The 21633-nt window shown below is 40.2% G+C and overlaps 1 protein-coding gene across 2 annotated transcripts in view; it reads left to right on the top strand.

The window, feature by feature from the left end:
• Positions 1-21633, top strand: part of GPC3 (glypican 3) — a 457215-nt gene that overhangs the window by 280662 nt on the left and 154920 nt on the right. For both annotated transcript variants that reach the window (XM_024128233.2, XM_024128234.3), the window contains exon 4: positions 10326-10459. In XM_024128233.2, the coding sequence (XP_023984001.1) occupies positions 10326-10459 (134 nt within the window). The remainder of the gene's footprint in view (positions 1-10325; positions 10460-21633) is intronic.

Below are 21633 nucleotides of genomic sequence, written 5' to 3'. Positions count from 1 at the left end.
TGCCACTCTCTCACTTCGTCACAGCTTACCCTTCCCCCTCCCCATATCCCCAAGTCCATTCTCTAGTAGGTGTGCGTCTTTATTCCCGTCCTGCCCCTGGGTTCATCAGAACCATTTCTTTTTTTTTTTTTTTTTGATTCCATATATATGTGTCCACATACGGTATTTGTTTTTCTCTTTCTGACTTACTTCACTCTCTGTGAAGGGCTGTATCAATTTACATTCCCACCAACAGTGCAAGAGGGTTCCCTTTTCTCCACACCCTCTCCAGCATCTATTGCTTGTAGATTTTTTGATGATGGCCATTCTGACCAATGTGAGGTGATACCTATTGTAATTTTGATTTGCATTTCTCTAATGATTAGTGATGTGGGCATCCTTTCATGTGTTTGTTGGCAATCTGCATATCTTATTTGTTTTTATTTCCATTTCTCTAGGAGGTGGGTCAAAAAGGATCTTGCTGTGATTTATGTCAGAGTGTCCTTCCTATGTTTTCCTGTAAGAGTTTTATAGCGTCTGGCCTTACACTTAGGTCTTTAATCCATTTTGAGCTTATTTTTGTGTATGGTGTTAGGGAGTCTTCTAATTTCATTCTTTTACCTATAGCTGTCCAGTTTTCCCAGCACCACTTATTGACGAGGCTGTCTTTTCTCCATTGTATATTCTTGCCGCCTTTATGAAAAATAACGTGACCATATATATGCGTGGGTTTATCTCTGGGCTTTCTATCCTGTTCCATTGATCTATATTTCTGGTTTTGTGCCAGTACCATACTGTCTTTGATTACTGTAGCTTTGAAGTATAGTCTGATGTCCGGGAGCCTGATTCCTCCAGCTCCGTTTTTCTTTCTCAAGATTACTTTGGCTATTCGGGGTCTTTTGTGTTTCCATACAAATTGTGAAATTTTTTGTTACAGTTCTGTGAAAAATGCCATTGGTGGCTTGATAGGGATTGCGCTGAATCTGTAGATTGCTCTGGGTAGTAGAGTCATTTTCACATTGTTGATTCTTCCAGTCCAAGAACATAGTGTATCTCTCCATCTATTTGTATCATCTTTAATTTCTTTCAACAGTGTCTTATAGTTTTCTGCACACAGGTCTTTTGTCTCCTTAGGTAGCTGTATTCCTAGGTGTTTTATTCTTTTTGTCGCAATGGTAAATGGGACTGTTTCCTTAATTTCTCTTTCAGATTGTTCATCGTTAGTGTATAGGAGTGTGAGAGATTTCTGTACATTAATTTTGCTTCCTGATACTTTACCAAGTTCATTGATTAGCTCCAGTAGTTTCCTGGTAGCATCTTTAGGATTCGCTATATATAGAATCATGTCATCTGCAGACAGTGACAGCTTTACTTCTTCTTTTCCGATTTGGATTCCTTTTATTTCTTTTTCGTCTCTGATTGCTGGGGCTAAAACTTCCAAAACTATGTTGAATAATAGTGGTGAGAGTGGGCAACCTTGTCTTGTTCCTGATCTTCGAGGAAATGGTTTCAGTTTTTCACCATTGAGAACGACGTTGCCTGTGGTTTTGTCATATATGGCCTTTATCATGTTGAGGTAAGTTCTCTCTATGCCTACTTTCTGCAGGGTTTTTATCATAAATGGGTGTTGAATATTGTTGAAAGCTTTTTCTGCATTTATTGAGATGATCATATGGTTTTTCTCCTTCAGTTTGTTAATATGGTTTATCATGTTGATTGATTTGCATATACTGAAGATCCTTGCATTCCTGGGATAAAACCCGCTTGATCATGGTGTACCATCCTTTTACCTTTTTTTTTTTTTTTTTTTTTTGTGATACGCGGGCCGTCCCCTGCATCAGCAGGCGGATTCTCAACCACTGCGCCACCAGGGAAGCCCGTACCATCCTTTTAATGTGCTGTTGGATTCTGATTGCTAGTATTTTGTTGAGGATTTTTGCGTCCATGTTCATCAGTGACATTGGCCTGTAGTTTTCTTTCTTTGTGACATCTTTGTCTGGTTTTGGTATCAGGGTGATGGTGGCCTGGTAGAATGAGTTTGGGAGTGTTCCTCCCTCTGCTATATGTTGGAAGAGTTTGAGAAGGATAGGTGTTAGCTCTTCTCTAATTGTTTGATAGAAATCACCTGTGAAGCCATCTGTCCTGGGCTTTTGTTTGTTGGAAGATTTTCAACTACAGTCTCAATTTCAGTGCTTGTGATTGGTCTGTTCATATTTTCTATTTCTTCCTGGTTCAGGCTAGGAAGGTTGTGCTATTCTAAGAATGTGTCCATTTCTTCCCGGTTGTCCTTCTTATTGGCATAGAGTTGCTTGTAGTAATGTCTCATGATCCTTAGTATTTCTGCAGTGTCAGTTGTTACTTCTCCTTTTTCATTTCTAATTCTATTGATTTGAGTCTTCTCCCTGTTTTTCTTGATGAGTCTGGCTAATGGTTTATCAATTTTGTTTATCTTCTCAAAGAACCAGCTTTTAGTTTTATTGATCTTTGCTATCGTTTCCTTCATTTCTTTTTCATTTATTTCTGATTTGATCTTTATGATTTCTTTCCTTCTGCTAAGTTTCGGGGTTTTTTCTTCTTCTTTCTCTAATTGCCTTAGGTGTAAGGTTAGGTTGTTTGAGGTGTTTCTTGTTTCTTAAGGTAGGATTGTATTGCTATAAACTTCCCTCTTAGAACTGCTTCTGCTGCATCCCATAGGTTGTGGGTCATTGTGTTTTCAATGTCATTTCTTTCTAGGTATTTCTTGATTTCCTCTTTGATTTCTTTAGTGATCCCTTGGTTACTAAGTAGTGTATATTTTAGCTTCCATGTGTTTACGTTGTTTACAGATTTTTTTTTCTTGTAATTGATGTCTAGTCTCATAACATTTTGGTCGGAAAAGATACTTGATACGGTTTCAATGTTCTTAAATTTACCAAGGCTTGATTTGTGACCCAAGATATGATCCATCCTGGAGAATGTTCCATGACCACTAGAGAAGAAAGTGTGTTCTGTTGTTTTTGGACGGAATAGCCTATAAATATCAATTAAGTCCATCTTGTGTAATGTGTCATTTAAAGCTTGTGTTTCCTTATTTATTTTCATTGTGGATGATCTGTCCCTTGGTGAAAGTGGGGTGTTAAAGTCCCGTACTATGATTGTGTTACTGTCGATTTCCCCTTTTATGGCTGTTAGTATTTGCCTTATGTATTGAGGTGCTCCTATGTTGGGTGCATAAATATTTACAATTGTTATATCTTCTTCATGGATCGATCCCGTGATCATTATGTAGTGTCCTTCTTTGTCTCTTATAATAGTTTTTACTTTAAAGTCTATTTTGTCTGATAAGAGAATTGCTACTCCAGCTTTCTTCTGATTTCCATTTGCATGGAATATCTTTTTCCATCCCCTCACTTTCAGTCTGTATGTGTCCCTAGGTCTGAAGTGGGTCTCTTGTAGACAGCATATATATGGGTCTTGTTTTTGTATCCATTCAGCCAGTCTGTGTCTTTTGGTGGGAGCATTTAATCCATTTACATTTAAGGTAATTATCGATATGTGTGTTCCTATTACCATTTTCTTAATTGTTTTGGATTTGTTATTGTAGGTGTTTTCCTTCTCTTGTGTTTCCTGCCTAGAGAAGTTCCTTTAGCATTTGCTGTAAAGCTGGTTTGGTGGTGCTGAATTCTCTTAGCTTTTGCCTGTCAGTAAAGGTTTTAATTTCTCCTTCGAATCAGATAGAGATCCTTGTGGGTAGAGTAATCTTGTTTGTAGGTTTTTCCCTTTCATCACTTTAAATATTTCCTGCCACTCCCTTCTGGTTTGCAGAGTTTCTGCTGCAAGATCAGCTGTTAACCTTATAGGGATTCCCTTGTATGTTATGTGTTGTTTTTCCCTTGCTGCTTTTAAAATTTTTTCTTTGTGTTTAATTTTTGCTAGTTTGATTAATAAGTGTCTTGGTGCGTTTCTCCTTGGATTTATCCTGTATGGGACTCTCTGTGCTTCCTGGACTTGACTGAGTATTTCCTTTCCCATATTAGGGAAGTTTTCAACTATAATCTCTTCAAATATTTTCTCAGTCCCTTTCTTCTTCTCTTCTTCTTCTTCTGGGATCCCTATAATTCCAGTGTTGGTGCATTTAGTGTTGTCCCAGAGGTCTCTGAGACTGTCCTCAATTCTTTCTTTTTTCTTTATTCTGCCCTGCAATAGTTATTTCCACTATTTTATCTTCCAGGTCACTTATCCGTTCTTCGGTGTCAGTTATTCTTCCGTTGATTCCTTCTAGAGAATTTTTAAGTTCATTTACTGTGTTGTTCATCATTGTTTGTTTGCTCTTTAGTTCTTCTAGGTCCTTGTTAAATGTCTCATGTATTTTCTCCATTCTATTTCCAGGATTTTGGATCATCTTTATTATCATTACTCTGAATTCTTTTTCAGGTAGACTGCCTATTTCCTCTTCATTTATTTGGTCTGGTGGGTTTTTACCTTGCTCCTTCCTCTGCTTTGTGTTCCTCTGTCTTCTCATTTTGCTAAGCTTACTGTGTTTGGGGTCTCCTTTTCGCAGGCTGCAGGTTCGTAGTTCCCGTTGTTTTTGGTGTCTGTCCCCAGTGGCTAAGGTTGGTTCAGTGGGTTGCATAGGCTTCCTGGTGGAAGGGACTTGTGCCTATGTTCTGGTGGATGAGCCTGGATCTTGTCTTTCTAGTGGGCAGGACTGAGTCCAGTGGTATGTTTTTGGGTGTCTGTGAACTTAGTATGATGTTAAGCAGCCTCTCTGCTAATGGGTGGAGTTGTGCTCCTGTCTTGCTAGTTGTTTGGCATAGGGTGTCCAGCACTGGAGCTTACTGGTCATTGAGTGGAGCTGGGTCTTAGCGTTGAGACGGACATCTCTGGGAGAGCTCTCGCCGATTGATATTACGTGGGGTCGGGAGGTCTCTGGTGGGCCATTGTCCTGAACTCGGCTCTCCCACCTCAGAGGCTCAGGCCTGACACCCGGCCGGAGCACCAAGACCCTGTCAGCCTCAGAGCCAGGTCCGTGGGGAGTTTCTTGCCTTTTGGGAAGTCTGAGGTCTTCTGCCAACGTTCAGTAGGTGTTCTATAGGAGTTGTTCCACATGTAGATGTATTTTTGTTGTATTTGTGGGGAGGATGATGATCTCCATGTCTTACTTCTCCACCATCTTGAAGGTCCTTCCTTTCTCTTGTGTGTCATAGTCCAGAGGAAGATGGTACAACAGTTGATGTCATTATGGTGTTCCAGTTACCCTCTGCTGAGCCAAGGGCAGTGAGAAAGAGGAAAATCCGTAGCATTCTGCCATCATCCAGTTGTGCAATCCTTAATAATCCTGTGTCTCTCTTTTCTTTTAGAGCACACCCACAGTGTCTCCGGCAAAGTCCACTGGGGTCCCCGGGAAAAATAAGATGGAATCTAGGTGATAAGGTCTACGTTCTTTCATGCTTAGTCCAGTTTCACTTGTCTATAGAAGCCGGAAGTTTTATTTTTAATTCTTCAGGGTTCTGATGAATCCGTTGGCGATCAGAGACTAAATTTATACCACTTATTTAGCCACAGTTCTCAGAAAAGCACTCCTTGGTACCACAGTCATCAGCTGGATTCTAGCAGAATAGTTATTGTATAATTAAATAAAACGGAAAAGGTCCTCTAGAGGTCCTCAAGTCTTGGTGGCCTCAGGTACAACTCTTGAGAGGGAACGAGTTGTACTACTCCCTGAGTACAATTCAGTGTGACATCCATCTTCCCTGTCAAAAGCTGTCCGATTTCTGAGGGCAGACTGATGTGTCCCTGGGTCTTCTCCTGCCACAGACTCAGTGATGGGAACTTTTCTCTTTCCACTTCTGCTTCTTCCTCTCCTTCCTCCTCTTCTCCCCCGTCCCTCCTGCTCTTCCTTCTATTATGGGCCATATAAGTTAGAACACACAGACTCACACACACACACACACACACACACCCCTCTTATCTACTTCTTGAGAAGGAGAATGTAAAGTCGTACATCTGATTTTTAAATTGAGAGCAGAGTAGATCTTTTAGGGCTAGTTAAGAGTAGGAGAGAGTCAGAGATACTCTTTAATGCAGTTGCACCCCCCTCCATTTTCTAATCTTTTTGGCTCTTATAGCTAAAAGCTTAAACCCGTTTTAGTTTTGCAGGCATAGGATCAACCTGGAATCTCCTTTTGGGGGGAAACTATAGAGAATATAGTCAGGCCAGACATCAGACGAGCCCTGGGGTGAATTGTAGAAATTACAGAAGATTTTGTAGCCAATGCAAGAATCTGACTTCAGGAGGCTGGGTCCAGGGATATCCTGCAGGCAGCAGCCTGGGCCTACTTGAGACCCACCTTTCCCACAGCCCACAGAAGTTGACATCCAGTGCTTTAGAGTGGTTATGAAATCGCTCTTGCCTGGCATGTCAAAGAGTTAACATCGTTCCACAAGCAATACTGCCTGAAACGTAGGTTAAAATTGGATGCCAGTTTTCTGTTTATCTTTAATAACTAGCCCTTCTTTGAAGTACAGTTTTATAGTCTTCATAATCATTATCTTTCTCCAATTATGGATGGGATGTCCACAGGACCACAGAACTGGGCCACACCCAATACTGGGAGCCCCAGAGTCTATCCTCTTGACAGAAATCCATGGCATAGGGGGAAAAAGCAAAAAGAAAAACATAGGTTTTAAAGTCAGGTCTGGGTTCGAGTCCCAGCTCTGCTCTTTCCTAGGCATTTGACTTTGTTTCGGTTCCTTAACCTCTGTGAGCCTCTTTCCTGATCTCTAAAATGGGGTCAATAATACCTGCCCTGTATGCCTCAGAGGGTTGTTGTAGGACTCACCGGATAGAATGGAGAATGGGTAGAGAAGGTTTCTGTGAAGCATTAGCCTGGAGTGAGGTATTGGTGTTGATGAGAAGCTTACAATGTAGACTCACTTTCTCTGCTCAGCCATCCTCAGGCAAAGATCAAGTCTGAGTTTTTGTCACCTGAGAGTTCCTAGAACCAACAACGAATGGGGGCCCGAGGATGAATGTAACCAGTGTAGTATCTGCATTTCTTGACATGTCAGTTATGGGGTGCGTGCGTGAATTGCATCAAATCCAGATGCTTTGCATGGTTTCAGAATCTCTGGTAACATACTCTACTTGCAAAGTAATTCCTCCCTCCCTTTTTCAAAGGAGCCCAGAATAAAATATGGCACTTCAAATACCGTATCTTCCTCTTTTGTTTGAGACTAGAGTGGAGTGAAACTGTGGGAGCAGGTCAAAAGGAAGTCCTTCTGTGAGTGAGAGGTAGAAGTGGGGTTGTAGGCTGCACTTCCTGATGTCCAGTCTACCAGGCTCTTACTTACAAATACCTTGCTGGGCCCAGCAGTGTACCTTCCTCATGTATGTATAAAGCCAGTGCTTCTGGACCCTGCTTAGAGAAGAATGGTGCTAGGGTTACTAGAATGAATTGCTGGCCTGGATATGGTCAGAGGCCCTGCCTTCTTATAACACTTCAAGGTCTTATAACACTTCACAGCACTGTTGCTTTCCCTGCCGCAGGTTCTGGCACATATATAAAGGCACCATTAGGAATCACAGTTCACGGAAAACAAAAAGGTTTTATATTCCAGGTCTATTGATAGAGACACCTTTCTGTCCAATAAATTCAGTCCAACTAACTAAATTTAAAGACAGTGGTATCCTTGACTAGGTACATTAGTCAGTGAAAGGAAATTGGATTGCACTTTTTATTTAAGAGCCTAAAACTCCTGGGCAGGATACTGATTTCTCAAATGCCACTTGGGAGGCTGGCTTCTTTAGCAAGTACAGCTGTAGAATGAGACCCAGGTCTCCCAGCATAGCCTGATGTTTCCCAAGTATAAAGCTGAAAGGACCTCTTTAGTGTTAATACCCCACCTCTTTGGAAATTATGTTTTCTTTTTGTGTCCACTTCTCAAAACAAGCTCATAATATTCACCTACAGCTCACACAGTGTGGAGGTAAAAGATGTGGAGAGAAGGGCCCAAAGGGGGTGTCTACATTTGACAAATACTTTGTATATGAGAAGAATTTGCTTCATGGTAGATTTGTGGAAGAAAATACAGGCTGTCTGATAAGACATGGCAGATTTCAGATGGGGGTGTTGGCAGGATACCATTGTTTGCCCCTTATCCCACACAGAGCCTTGGGAAGTCGGCTTGATAATGCCACATTGGGCGGCTTGGGAAGAAGGGTCAGACTGCAGGCTGGCTACCTTCTCATGTGTTCTTAACCCTCCTACTTTTGCCTAAGCTGCAGCCCTTTCCAGTAGATTGGGAGGGGCTAAATAAAGTCTTGCTGGGTTCCAGTTAGTATTCACTGATACAGGCGGCGGTCTTTCAATGGGGAGGGAGATTGCACAGCTGCGGGTCGCAAGTAGGCAAGTTACTGTGAAAGATGTGTGAAAGATTTTGATTTTGGCGCTGGATTTGGAACAGGTGTCGGTCAAGAGAATGTGTCCTGTGCTGGTTAAGAATACTTTGATCCTGGTGAAATAGACTCTCACATTGATGTATGTTCACAGAGTCACAAATAGATATTTATGGAAGTAAAAATCAAGGTTTTGTTCCATGAACGCTCACCTGCAGTTTAACAAAGAAACACATATGTGTCTATGGACATAATTTTATGATGTACAGGCTACCCTCAGTTATCTGTAGCTGCATTATGTGCTTTGGAAGGGATTGGAAGTTAACTCCGCACTACAGCCGGGCAGTCCTCTACCTAAAGTACCCTACCAGACTGCTACCAAGTAGGGCAGATTCAGAGATTGCATATCCTTCATTTGAAGTTCATATTAGCCCAAGTCAAAGAGCGTTACATAAACACACCTGAAAAATTCAGTATCATACATTCCAAAACCTAATGGAATAATTTAAAGTGTCTGCAACTTTTGTTTCATTCCCATTAAGAGAAACTATTCAGAAGAAGTAGTCTGAATATCATACTATAGCTGCTGTCTTTCATTAAAGGTGATGCTACTGCTGATTCTAGATTTTTTTTCTAATTCAAACATTTATTTATATATGGATAACTTTTCAAAGCTATACAAACCAAGTGCCATTTATGCTTTTATAAAGAGATACATAACTTAGAGAATATTTCAGGGCTATCTGCAGGAATCCAAAAGCTGGGATTACAACTCAGAGCCCATGGCCTCTCAGTGGAACGGTGTGCCAGATTGGACATGAGGATTTTCCTTCAGTTCACTTCAATTAATTTGTCTTTACTAAGGGCCTAAGTGTACAAAATCCAGTGTGAATTCCATGGAGGTACAGAAGTGACAAAGATACAACCCTTGTTTTCACAAGGTAGTTCTAGTATTTTTCCTAAAGTATACAATCTATATTTTCACCTTGGCTATGTTGGCTATGTTTTTGAGAACTGGGAATTCTTTTTTTTTTTTTTTCCCCAAAATGTAGAATGTAAGCAACTGAAAATAAAGCATCATCTTCTCAGAAGGTGATACTGCATTAGCTTTGAAGTCAGACAAATGGGTTCAAAGTCAGTGAATCCACTGTCTATTTGTCTTAGGCAAGTCACTTAACTCCTCTGAGCCTCAATTTCCTCAGCTATAAAATGGGGCTGCCTGAATCTGATTATGAATTGAAAAGCCCTTTGCCCTTAGTAAAATAACACACAAAGAAATGCAGCATAGTGTCTGGCACAAGGGGGGACATATGTTAATATTCATACTTATTTATACAGAAGTTCATTCAGGCTTTTGACCAAAAGTGAAAAAAAATAGCACATCTGCAAGTAATTTAACCAAATCAATCATTTAGAATTGAGAAAAGTAAGAAAGTTGATGCCATTGTTATCATTACTATATGAGTATAAAAGAGCTAAGCTTTAAATTATAATGCTGTACACCTGAAACTTATATCATTAAAAAAAAGAGCTAACAAAATGCTCAGAAGAATCCGGAGCACTTTGTGCGCGGGAGGCCGCTCTTCTATTAACAGACTAATCTACACATCTCTCACACACCCCTCACTTCCTTCACAGACCTTCCTAAACTTGGCAGTTCCCATGTGTGAACTTCATAGGGATAAATATCAAGTGCCATTGAAAGGTATCAGTAGCGTAAGTCCTGTGTAGAGGGTCCTCTCAAATGTGTACTTCCCTATAGAGAAAAATCATTTTCGTCTTAGGAGCTTCTTTTCCACAGATGGTTCTTTGCCCTAAAAGCATTATCACCTTTTTTGACTCCAGTAATAGCTTCGTTCTGCTCTTTAAAAAAGAAATTGGGGGAAGAAATTGAAGTGCGTTTCAGAATTTGTTTCTACTATCATGTCTGTGAAAGTATCATGTAATTATACTGCATTTCTTTTTTCAGATTGGCAAGTTATGTGCCCATTCTCAACAACGTCAGTATAGATCTGCTTATTATCCTGAAGATTTGTTTATTGACAAGAAGGTATTAAAAGTTGCTCATGTAGAACATGAAGAAACCTTATCCAGCCGAAGAAGGTGAGAGAGTTTTTTTTTCTCTACTTCAGCATACAATTAGCAATTGTGTTTTAAGGTCAAAAACCATTGGAGGGAAGCTTCTTAAATACATGTTATTTAGTTCTTCTGACTAGAGTGTTTGATTAATTAAATCTATCATCTGTTAATGTTAAAGAAAAAAAGATATTGTATTATATCCAAGCCATATTTAAATGTAAATTTACCATATGTAGATATCCAGTACAGCAACACAGGGTGGAACAGACTTCTCTATTCAAGATCTTTATTGATGAAACAAAACCTTTTCTGTTTATGATCTGGTCTCACAATTCCGTGGCTTGGTTTGTGGCTTTCCACAAACAGGGAGTCAGGGGTGAGTTCACCAAAGAGAAACTGGCAAGACACTCTCATGTGTATACACACACACTTCACACTCTACACACTCTTTAAAAATTTTTTTTTATTTTATATCGGAGTATAGTTGATTAACAGTGATGTGTTAGTTACTGGGGTACAGCAAAGTGATTCAATTATACCCATACAGGTATCCATTCTTTTTCAAATTCTTTTCCCATTTAGGTTATTAAAGAATATTGAGCCGAGTCCCCTGTGCTATGCAGTAGGTCCTTGTTAGTTATCTATTTAAAATAAAGTAGTACACACTCTTTTAAGAATGATAAAATGAAGGATTTGGTTTCTAGTCCTTAGGACAGCAGTCAAGGGACCAAATTAAAGTTTGTTGCTTTTTCTCTTCATTCCTCCTCCCCTTATCCAGATTCCCTCCTTCCCTATTCTAGTTTCATGGTTACAAATAAGGGGTGGAAATTGGATTGGGAAGCTCAACACAAATCTGAGAGAACTGATTTCCCCAAAAGGACGGCACAGGTAGCCAACCCTGCCACTGGCTTAAGAATAGCTAGACGTGAGTTCTGCCTCATGATGACTTTGAGAGGATTGGGAGAGATTGGCCTAGAGGTGGAAAATTAAGAGATGGGATAAGTAATAGTCTCGTATTTGGGCTAAATTATTCCTTTCATGTCCATTTACCACAGGAGATTCTGAAACGGTAACTCTTAGGCATATATGACACAGTTTAGGGTGAGAGAGGGCAGTAAGGGTACTTGGGAGATAGTCCTCCAAAGAAGCATTTCCGGAAGTCACATTTTCTTTTGGTGACTTCCAACCTAATAAATTTCTAGTTTCCCTGTAGCAGCAGTTTTGAAGTGTGATTTGAGAACTCGGGGAGTCCCAGAGAAACCCTTTCGGAGGGTCTGTAAGATCCTCCTTTTACTAACTACATATCTGTGTGAAGCTGGCTTTTATTCATACGCTTCAACCAAAATAAAATATGGCAACACATTAAATGCAGAAGCCAATGGGAGAATTTAGCTGACGCCTATTAAGACAGGCAGTAAAGATATTTTGCAAAAATGCAGAAGCGTTACCGCTTTTCTCACTTTTTTCATAAAAATGTAATTTATGCTAACATATAAAGACTCATTACTGTTAGTTTAAAATTAATAATAAATTAAAAAAATTTTTTCCTGAGTTTTAATTTCTAAAACAGTAGATATCAATAAATATATGTCATGTAAACAAAAGTTCTTTGGGGTCCTTAATAATTTTTAAGAACCCTTTGGAAAAGAAGAAAAAGAAAGAAAGAAAGAAAGAAAGAAAGAAAGAAAGAAAAGGGACTTGCCTGGCGGCCCAGTGATTAAGAATCCATGCTTCCACTGTAGCGGGCGTGGGTTCCATCCCTGGTCGGGGAACTAAGATCCTACATGCCGAATGGTACGGCCAGGGGTGGGGGGGACCCTTTGGGTTGTGTTGGTTCTCTAGTGCTATATGACAAGTTACTACAAAACGTAGTTATTTAAAACAACAAACACTTATTATCTCACAGTTTCTGTCAGGAATTTGGGAGCGGCTTAGCTGGGTGGTCCTCAGTCTCAAAGAAATTTTGGTCAAGGTGTTACCTTGGAGCTGCAGTCCGCTGAGTGTTGACTGAGGCTGGAGGGTCCACTTCCATGGTGGCTTATTTACACATGGAGCAAGTTAGTGCTGGTTGGTTGTTTGAAGGAGGCCTCAGTTTCTCACCACACGGACCTTCTGAGTGTCCTCACAACATGGCTGCTGGCTTCCCCAGAATAGGTGAGCCGTGGAAGAGGGCAAGGAGAAAGCTGAGATGTCTTTCACGACCTAGTCTTGGAAGTGACATGCTGTCACTTCTGACATATTCGATTTGCTAGAAGCAAGTCACCAGTTCTAGTCCACATTCAAGGGGAGGGAAATTAAGCTCCACCTCTTGAAAGGAGCAGTATCAAAGGGTTTGTTGACTTTTAAATTTATTTATATTTGTTTATTTATTTATATTTATTTATGTATTTATCTTTTGGCCGTGCCACACGGCATGGCATGTGGGATCTTAGTTCCCCAAACAAGGATCGAACCTGGGCCCCTTGCAGGAGAAGCACAGAGTCTTAACCAGTGGACTGCCAGGGAAGTCCCTGGACATATTTCAAACCACCACAGGGGTCCTGGCACCAAAATACTCTGAGAACCATTTCCATATAGCATAGGGGTTCTTTGGGAAATTTTTTATCTTTCTGGGAAGACAAAATTAGGCCATTTCTCCAGGCCCTCTTTAGCCCCTATCTGCCCTTTGTCCATTGCTCTCCATTGCTTTCACCCTTTGCCCAAACCACCTGAGGAATTAACCTCACTTATTGACCTTTAACTAGTGGAAACCTCTTGCATATTGCACTGAAGTGAGGAATTTCTATAATATTTTAGATTAATTATTTATAAATAATATATAAAGTAAAATAGAAATTATAAGTAATATAATGTTTGTTTTATATATTATATTTATATTACATTTATAGTATAATATTAATAAAATATTATTTTTTGTATATATAGCATTATTATACATATATATATATATATTATATTGTTCAACTCAGCAGAAATTTGGGAAACACCTATTATGTGCCAGAATGTATACTGTGCACTGGAAATCAAGACACAGTCTCTGCTCTCCAAATCAGTCTAATGTGGAAATAGACTTAGATAGCGATCATTTCAAAACAGTTTTGTAAGTGCAAAGAGGCAGGCTACAGGGAAGGAGAGAACCTCTGCCCAGGTATAGTGGAGGCCTCACTGAGGATGTGGTATATTAATTTGTAACAGAATCACATGCAAAGCTTTTTCAAAATAAACACAGTATTCCAGTCGCATTTTGAGATCACCCTGTCAACCTAGACACCTCGATAAGTAAATAGGATGTTCGTTTGTTAAGGTCCTGCTGCCATGGCTTCTGTCTTGGGCTCTCTGGGACCTGTTCCCTTTCGCCTTACCAGGGAGGGCTCTATGGATGTTGATTCCTCCAGGGAAAGAAAAAATCGGTAAATGAGTTGTTGGCTAAGCACCCAGATTTGGCACTTTGTTTAGGTTCGTTTTTGAATTTGTTGCTAACCCCCAAAGAAAAGAAAGGATAGTAAGAAAAACTGCAAAAGCCCGTAGACTTAATTAAGTGGTAGTCAGGCAGGGCTCCTTTGGGTGTTGGGAACGTGAGCCCACCCCGTGGTGTCTCTCATCTTTTTTGCACACTGAAGCCAAACTGAGATGGAGCCCTTCCTTCTGAATTTTCTGGCAGAATAAGAAAATAAAACAACAGGAGAGTGTCTGATTTCATTTAACTCTGTCAAATAGCATTGCAAACCCTCTTAGGGAGAGTGGAGAAGAGGGGATTAAGATGATCTCTTGCTAAATGCACCGCCCCCCTGCGATCTGATGCTATTGAGAGGGCTTGCTGTGGCAGAGTGTTAGAACCTCTGTACATTTCTCAGTATGTTCTGCACAGGATTTCACACTGTCCAAAAAAATATATGTACCTCCAGCACCCCTCGCACCCGTGCCTCCAGCTCCATCCTCTGTGGTTAAGAATATGATAATTAGAAAGGAACCCTATTGTAGCATTCAGTCTGTGGAGGTTGTGAGCAAGCTGTCTGAATCTGATTATGAGTTGAAAAGCCCCGTTGCCTTATTAAAATAAAAACACACAAAGAAACGCAGGATTCCTTTGGTAGCATTCAGAAGTCATCTGTTTGTTTTGTCTGCCCCCAACTGGGTAGTTTGCAACACACAACTAATCTTAGAAATAGCTTAGTTCAATTTAAAGGCGATTTGATACTCAACTGGTGGCCTAAGTATGGGACTCAGCATTCGTTTCAGATACCAATATTGAAAATATCTGTCATCAGATTTAAAACAGTGAGGGTAGGACAAGATGCATAAGTAGTACAAGCAGAATAAAAGAAATGACATTTTCACAGGCCTTTCCAACTCTAATATTTTCAGCTCCTCGCAGATGTCAGGCTTTCCCTCCTTTGCCCTATTGAATGTCTCTTTCACCACTTCCCCTATGATAATGTGTACCTTGTCATTTGCATATCGCCCATAAAGTTTGGTATGTTATGACATGAGCAATATCTTTCCCTTTTCCAAACACAAAATCTGTAGTTGAATATAGTCCATTCAGCATCTACACACCAAACTTCTGGCCCAGATGCTAACCTGTGAGAAAGTCACACAGTCCCTCCACCCTTGTGAAAGTACATCTACGTGTTCCAGCCTTCCCTGTCCTGCACTCCCCCTCCTCCCTTTCCTCTCTGACTTGGTCTAAAGGGGCAGTGGATTAGGTGACACTAGTAAATGACCTAGAAAGAAAAGACCAAAAGCTGATCTCAGCTCCCTGGTCCAAAAGCAATGCTTATTCCCACACTCCCTCTCAGACTGCTGCCTTCCACCCTCTGAACGAAACAAAGTTTGTCCTGAGTGAATCGACGAGCTGGGCCTTGAAGGAAGAGTAGAAATTCAACAGATGGAGGGGGGAAAAGAGGGTATTCCAGGCAAAGGGAACAGTATGAGAAAAAGTATGGACTAGTCTCTGGAATGTAGAAAATTATAGCTTGGGGTCAGACCGTGAAAGGTTCTTTGCAGCAGAAATAAGTAGGATTCTGCATCATTCTAATGATAAATAGTTTATGGGCTTTTCTGTGTTTTTAATTTTTTTTAAAAAAATAATGAGCTCATATTATTTTATGTTAAGAAAAATAAGATCCTTAATGATAAAGGAGAAAAGTTCAGGATCTGCAGCTGGGGATGAAAGGCTGCTTTTTACTTGCAGTGGTTTCCAATTAGCGCTGCTTTGATGCCTGCCCAAGCAAATCATTGCAAGAAAGCAAAGGGAATCCTCTCGGCCACAACCCAAGAAGGGGACGCTCCTCTCGAGGATGGTGGGAGCCCCCCAGGGAAGATCACGTGCACCTAGCTGCAATATTTCAAAATGGCTCGTGCACGCAAAGGGGCCCTGTCCTCTAGTTCCACATTTAACACATTGAAGAGACTCTTCTTCCTGAGTAGACTGCTGTGAGCAAGCCCTGGGTTTGTCCCAAGTGAGAGCCTTAGGATTCACTATTTATATGTCAAATGGTATGTTTGGCATGTATGATTAGAATAAAGTGGAATTCGAATCAAAGAACATTCCCTTCAATCAAATTGTTTTCCCATCCCGGGCAACTAATTGTCCAAACTTTTATCCTTTTTTTTTTTTCCAGAGACAATTCAATTCAGCAGACTGCCTTAGTTCATGGGTGGAGATTCTTTTGTTGTCTGTCATGGGTTACTAGCACAAAGAAAAGAAATCTGGACTGAGTCACACACGGGTAATTAAGATGTCACTTAATTTAGTTTCAGGTATCTTTCTTCAAGGAGATAAATAGAAATATATTCAGCTCACCTCCTTTTAAAATTATAAGCGGGGAGATAGAAAGCTTTATTTAAGAAAAGGTAAAAATAAAATACACTTAATTCCCATGCCAGAACAAGTTTAGGAAGGAGTGACAAAGAAGAGAAGAAATAAGACAGGCGCAGTAAACCCAGTAGGCAGTAAACTACTCCTGTCACACTCTGCTGCTTTCAGGGCTGTGATGTCAGAGGACGTTATTACCTGTTGTCGCCCTCTTTTGAAAAGCTCATTAACTCTCCAACAGTTTAGAAAGTCTTCTACCCTGGAAAATAGGATGTCTGACTTTCCTTTCAAAAATCAAAGTTTCTAAAAAAAAAAAAAAAACTCAAAGTTTCTTTGGAGACCAAAATTTGTATTCTCACAGTATTTAGAAGCTTTTGCGTGAAGGAATGGCCTGCACCGTAACACTGTATTTGGGGACTCAGAAGTGTTGGCCAGTTTGCTAAAGGTGCTGGAGCCCTGCTCTTTGCTCTCACAGAAGTGGCTACTGCCTCGTCCCACGGGTCCTGGGAATTACTTGAGAACCTGCGGGAGTCCAGCTCCTGCAGGTCCGGGAATACCCGAGGGATGGACAGCGTCGGCGAGGGGAGGTTAAATAAATCAGTAACACTGTGTATGTGCAAGCATGATCTCTCTCTCTTTATTTTCTCACAGTCAGATTTATATACCCTAAGTGATTACATCATCAGGTGTTTAACTAAAAGCTCAGAAGATATTTACAATAGATTGTACCTAATATTTCTAGATGTAGTTTTAAAGTAATTCTAAAGGTTCTCAAAACGTCATTGTTTTTTCTTAGAGTAGGTTCAATCTGTACTAATAACAAAGCCAAGCTAATATGTAACAAGCCATTAAAAGAAACTATGAAGGAGGAAGTTTCCTGAACTTTCCTATGTGTCCCAGAGGTCCGCATGGACAAGTCTTAACAGTGTACCCCTAAATCATCTACAATATAGTTCACAATTTAATCTATCACTGTGTTCTTCTGGGCAAGAAGCTTTGTCTGAATGGACGAGTCAACAATTCCAATGTTGGCAGTTGACTCTGTATGATTAATTTATCCTTATACCAGAACCGACAATACCCATAATCATCTATTACTCCCATGTAGGGCCATTGTTTTTCTATTTTTGGTGTTTTCCATACAAACAACCCTACATTTCCAGGTTGTTTATTTTTCTCCCACCAGCCAGGGGCTGTTGTTAAAAAGTCCCAATGCGTAGGTTTTGGTTTGGGAGGGGAAAGAGGATTTTCTATTTTTGGTGTTTTCCGTATAAACAACCCTACATTTCCAGGTTGTTTATTTTTCTCCCACCAGCCAGGGGCTGTTGTTAAAAAGTCCCAATGCGTAGGTTTTGGTTTGGGAGGGGAAAGAGGACGTTTCACACGGTTAAGCTTGGGACGGGGGGGGGCAAATCCCCCATGTACTTTTTCAAGGCAGAAGCACAAAATTACAAAGCAGATCAGAAGAGATGTAATCGGCTTCCTGGACGCAGCACTGCCCTGCAGCGCTGTCTTGGTGTTGTTCCATGACCCTGTCATGGCACAGACGCTCCAGGTTGGCTTCCAACAAGGACCAGCATTTATTTCATTATTTTGATGTTCTTTTCTAATCAAATCTACCTGGGATTCTAGGTGGGTTCTAATGGGAATAATATACACTGAGAACCAAAAAGAACGCAGTGAACAAGCCTATCAAGAAGAGTAGGTTTTAGAGAAATAAACATAAAACTTTACTGGAGAGGAAAGTCTAGAAAGGAAATATGTCCAAATATTAAGTGTGATTATCTGGCTGGTAGCACTATAAATAAGGTTTTTTTTCCCCCTTCTACTTTGCTATATTTTATAAATTCTCAATAGTGACCATATATTTCTTTTATGATGAGAAAAAAGCAGACTTCATTTTATAAGATGAAGGAAGAAAGAGATTTTAACCACTGTTTGCAGCTCTTGCAGTGCAGAAGTTGTGGCCCTTATAAATTTCTTTTCTCACCCTTCACCCGGGCCGTTGTTTCATGCCCATCCAAACCTGGCTCTTTCCCAGCTCTCCCGATCGTCTCTTTCCACTATTCCAAGGAGTGTCTGTCTCTTGTAGACAAAGCCTCTCTTTCTCTGAGACATATTTCACCTCTTCTCTACCCTTTTTTGGAGGTAAATCTCAATAAGAGCTTTACTGAGATATAATCTACACACCGTACAATTCATCCATTTAAAGTATATAATTCAGCTGTTTTTATTGTATTCACAGAGTTGTGCGACCATCACCACAATCAATTTTAGAACATTTTCATCACCTCAAGAAGAAATCCCATACCTTTTAGCTATCATTCCCCAACCGTCATCCCCCCCCAGCCCAAAGCAACCACTAATCTACTTTATGCCTCTCTAAATTTGCCTGTTCTGGACATTTCACATAAATGGAATCGTGTAGTATGTGATCCTTCATGATTGGTTTCTTTCACTTAGCATAATGTTTTCAAGGTTCATCCATGTTGCAGCACGCAGGAATACTTTTTTCGAGACAGAATAATATTCCATCGTATAGAATATGTGTTTATCTATCTGTCTTGTTCCGCCTTTTGGCTACTGTTAATAGTACTGCTATGAGCATGCGTGTACATGTACTGATTTGAGTACTTGTTTTCAGTTATTTTGGCTATATACCTAGTAGTGGAATTGCTGGGTCATGTGGTAACTCTATGCTTAACTTTGTGAAGAACCACCAAACTATTTTCCACAGTGGTTGTGCTGTTTTACATTCCCACCAGCAATGTGTGGGAGTTCCAGTCTCTCCCCACCCTTCCCAGCACTTTTTGTCTTTTTTATTATAGTCATCTTGAAGTGGTATCTTACTGTGGTTTTGACTTGCCTTGCCCTGATGATTAACCTACCTTTTTAAACTCGACTTCATCTTGGCTTGGTCTTCCACGTTTGATACTCCATTTCGGATTCTTAGACACAAACCCTTGTGAAGGCCACCACCACTTTCCTACCAGGCAAAGACCATCTAAACTGCTATACCAGATTAGTCCAGTGATTTACCCAGCCCACTAGCTCGCTAATTTTTGAAAAAGAATAACAGGAAAAATATTTAGGGAGAAAACATGGTTGTACTTTTTAATACCCACCTTAAAAGATGAAGTATTATTTATCTTGCACATATTAAGTTATCTGGAACTTGAAAACAACTTAACTATCTTGCATACGTAAGTTTATCTGGAATATAATATATATTTCATATATATACTATATATATATTCTACAGGCTCATAATAATGGAAATAAATTGCCAAATGGCTACCGCTGTGGAGGTATTACTCTGTGCCAGGTACTATGCTAAACACTTCACATGCACTGTCTCATTTAATCCTCCCAGCAACCTATCATTTACTTCATTTTACAGATGAAGAAACTAAGCCCCAGAGAAGTTTAGAATCTGTCTAGTAAGGTTTTACTGCTAAGTAAGTGAGAGAGTAACTGGCATTTGAAACTCACATGGGTCAGACTCCAAAATCAGTGCTCTTAGCTACTACTCCTAATGGGTTTTAAGGGGCTGTTCTGAGAATCCAGCCATCACTATATCATAGTTCCTAAATGAAACTGTTCTAAATTCAAAATAACTAATTCAGAAGCAAGTTTTAAAAACACTATCTCTCCCTAGGTCCATCCTGTATGTCCTGTGGAGGTAATGAGTACTCTGTGAAGCAGGATGGTCTTTTATTTCCCCAAGTTACCTTGTTCAAGTTTCAGAGAGATTCCCCGAGTTCTAGAATTTGATGACCTAGACATTATTCACAGTCTTTGTGGCTTTCTTAGACTTTTATTTTGACCCCACCGAGTAATATCCCTCCATACTAAAGCTGGAGGTCTTAGGTTTATCGCGGCCCTTTGTCCCCTCGACATTTAGATAGACCCTCTCTGAATCTTCTCCAGTTTGTCAGTGATCTTTATGATCAGCCAAGCAAAAAACTGCAAGAGTTGGGAGGCTGGAAGAAGTTCAGAGTGTTATGTTTGTTTGTTTGTTTGTTTGTTTGTTTTAACTTCTAGGGAAGTCAACTTGGAAGGCTTTGCTATGAGGTTCCATTTTTCTTGCTATGTGCTATGTTAGTGAGAGAGAGTTTGGAGGTAGGAGGAGGCCTCCTATGGGAAGTGATGGCTTTACTGTGACCCGAGCCTTTGTGAAGATGTGCTGAGTGTCGTCAGCGCTCGCTGTCTCTCTTTCTCTAAATTATTAGTTGAAATGAATTGCTTTATGGTAATAAAATGGAAAATGGCATTAAATGCCGGACAATAATTTCCACCAGTCTTCCTCTTTTGGCCGGATCTGAGAACAACCCCCAGAAGGCATTTCTGGGCTCCTCTAGAGGCCTGTATATCAGGTCAGTCCATTGGTAACCTGGAGACAGTATTGCATAATTACGCCACTGCCAGCAGATTCCCTGGTGAGAGTCTCTAAAAACTTAGTGAAGACTTAAGATAGACTTGAATATATATGAAGTACTCTTTAACTTCCCTTCTACAAGGAATATTGCTTTAGAAAATAAAGAGTATTTTATTTTGGTTTGTTGACTACTGGACATCTATTGCATAGATATTTTAATATTTCTTAATAAGCATAAACACTTCCTTTCAGTCTATAGTGTCTTATTTTGTATGTCCATGTACATCTGAAAGAAGATAATAGGCCAAGATAATAGGCCAGAAGTTTTGCTGGGTATTTATTTATTGGTGTGTGTTTATACATATTTGCATATATAATAAGTTCGCTTGGTCTCTCTCTCTCTCTCTCTCTCTCTCTCTCTCTCTCTCTCTCTCTCACACACACACACACACTCTCTTATAACATGAAAGCCAGAGCAAATATATAATAAAATATACTAGGACCCCTCCCACCCCACCCCCATAGGAACCACAATATATAAACAAAGAACAAAGAAACCTTCCTCCTTTAGCAGATGTGAGTTTCTCTGACGATATTGTGAGAATTGCACAGAGCTTATACTGCTCTGAGCACCCTGCAGTTCTGATCTGCAACTGTTAGCCAGAGTCTGTATGGAAAGGGGCCATCTCTAGGGTAATAGCATTGTAAATTACAATCAACGCACTCAGCTGCACTCAGAAACCAAAAGATATGTAGTACTCCAGTGTGCCTTGTAATCAGCACCTTTGAGAATGTGGGTAACAGCATCTGAACGAAAAATGGAAGCTGAACGTGTTAGAAAAATGGATGGGGAAATTAAATCATCCTTCTGATAGGAACAGCACCTTATATGGCAGGCAAATTTTTTTTTCTATCATTTTATTGATTTTTTAAAAAGCCTAGGGCTTCCCTGGTGGCGCAGTGGTTGGGAGTCCGCCTGCCGATGCAGGGGACGCGGGTTCG

This window comes from Physeter macrocephalus, chromosome 21 (assembly GCF_002837175.3).
Source record: "Physeter macrocephalus isolate SW-GA chromosome 21, ASM283717v5, whole genome shotgun sequence".
NCBI lineage: Eukaryota > Metazoa > Chordata > Mammalia > Artiodactyla > Physeteridae > Physeter > Physeter macrocephalus.
This window is presented reverse-complemented; position numbering and strand designations above follow the sequence as displayed.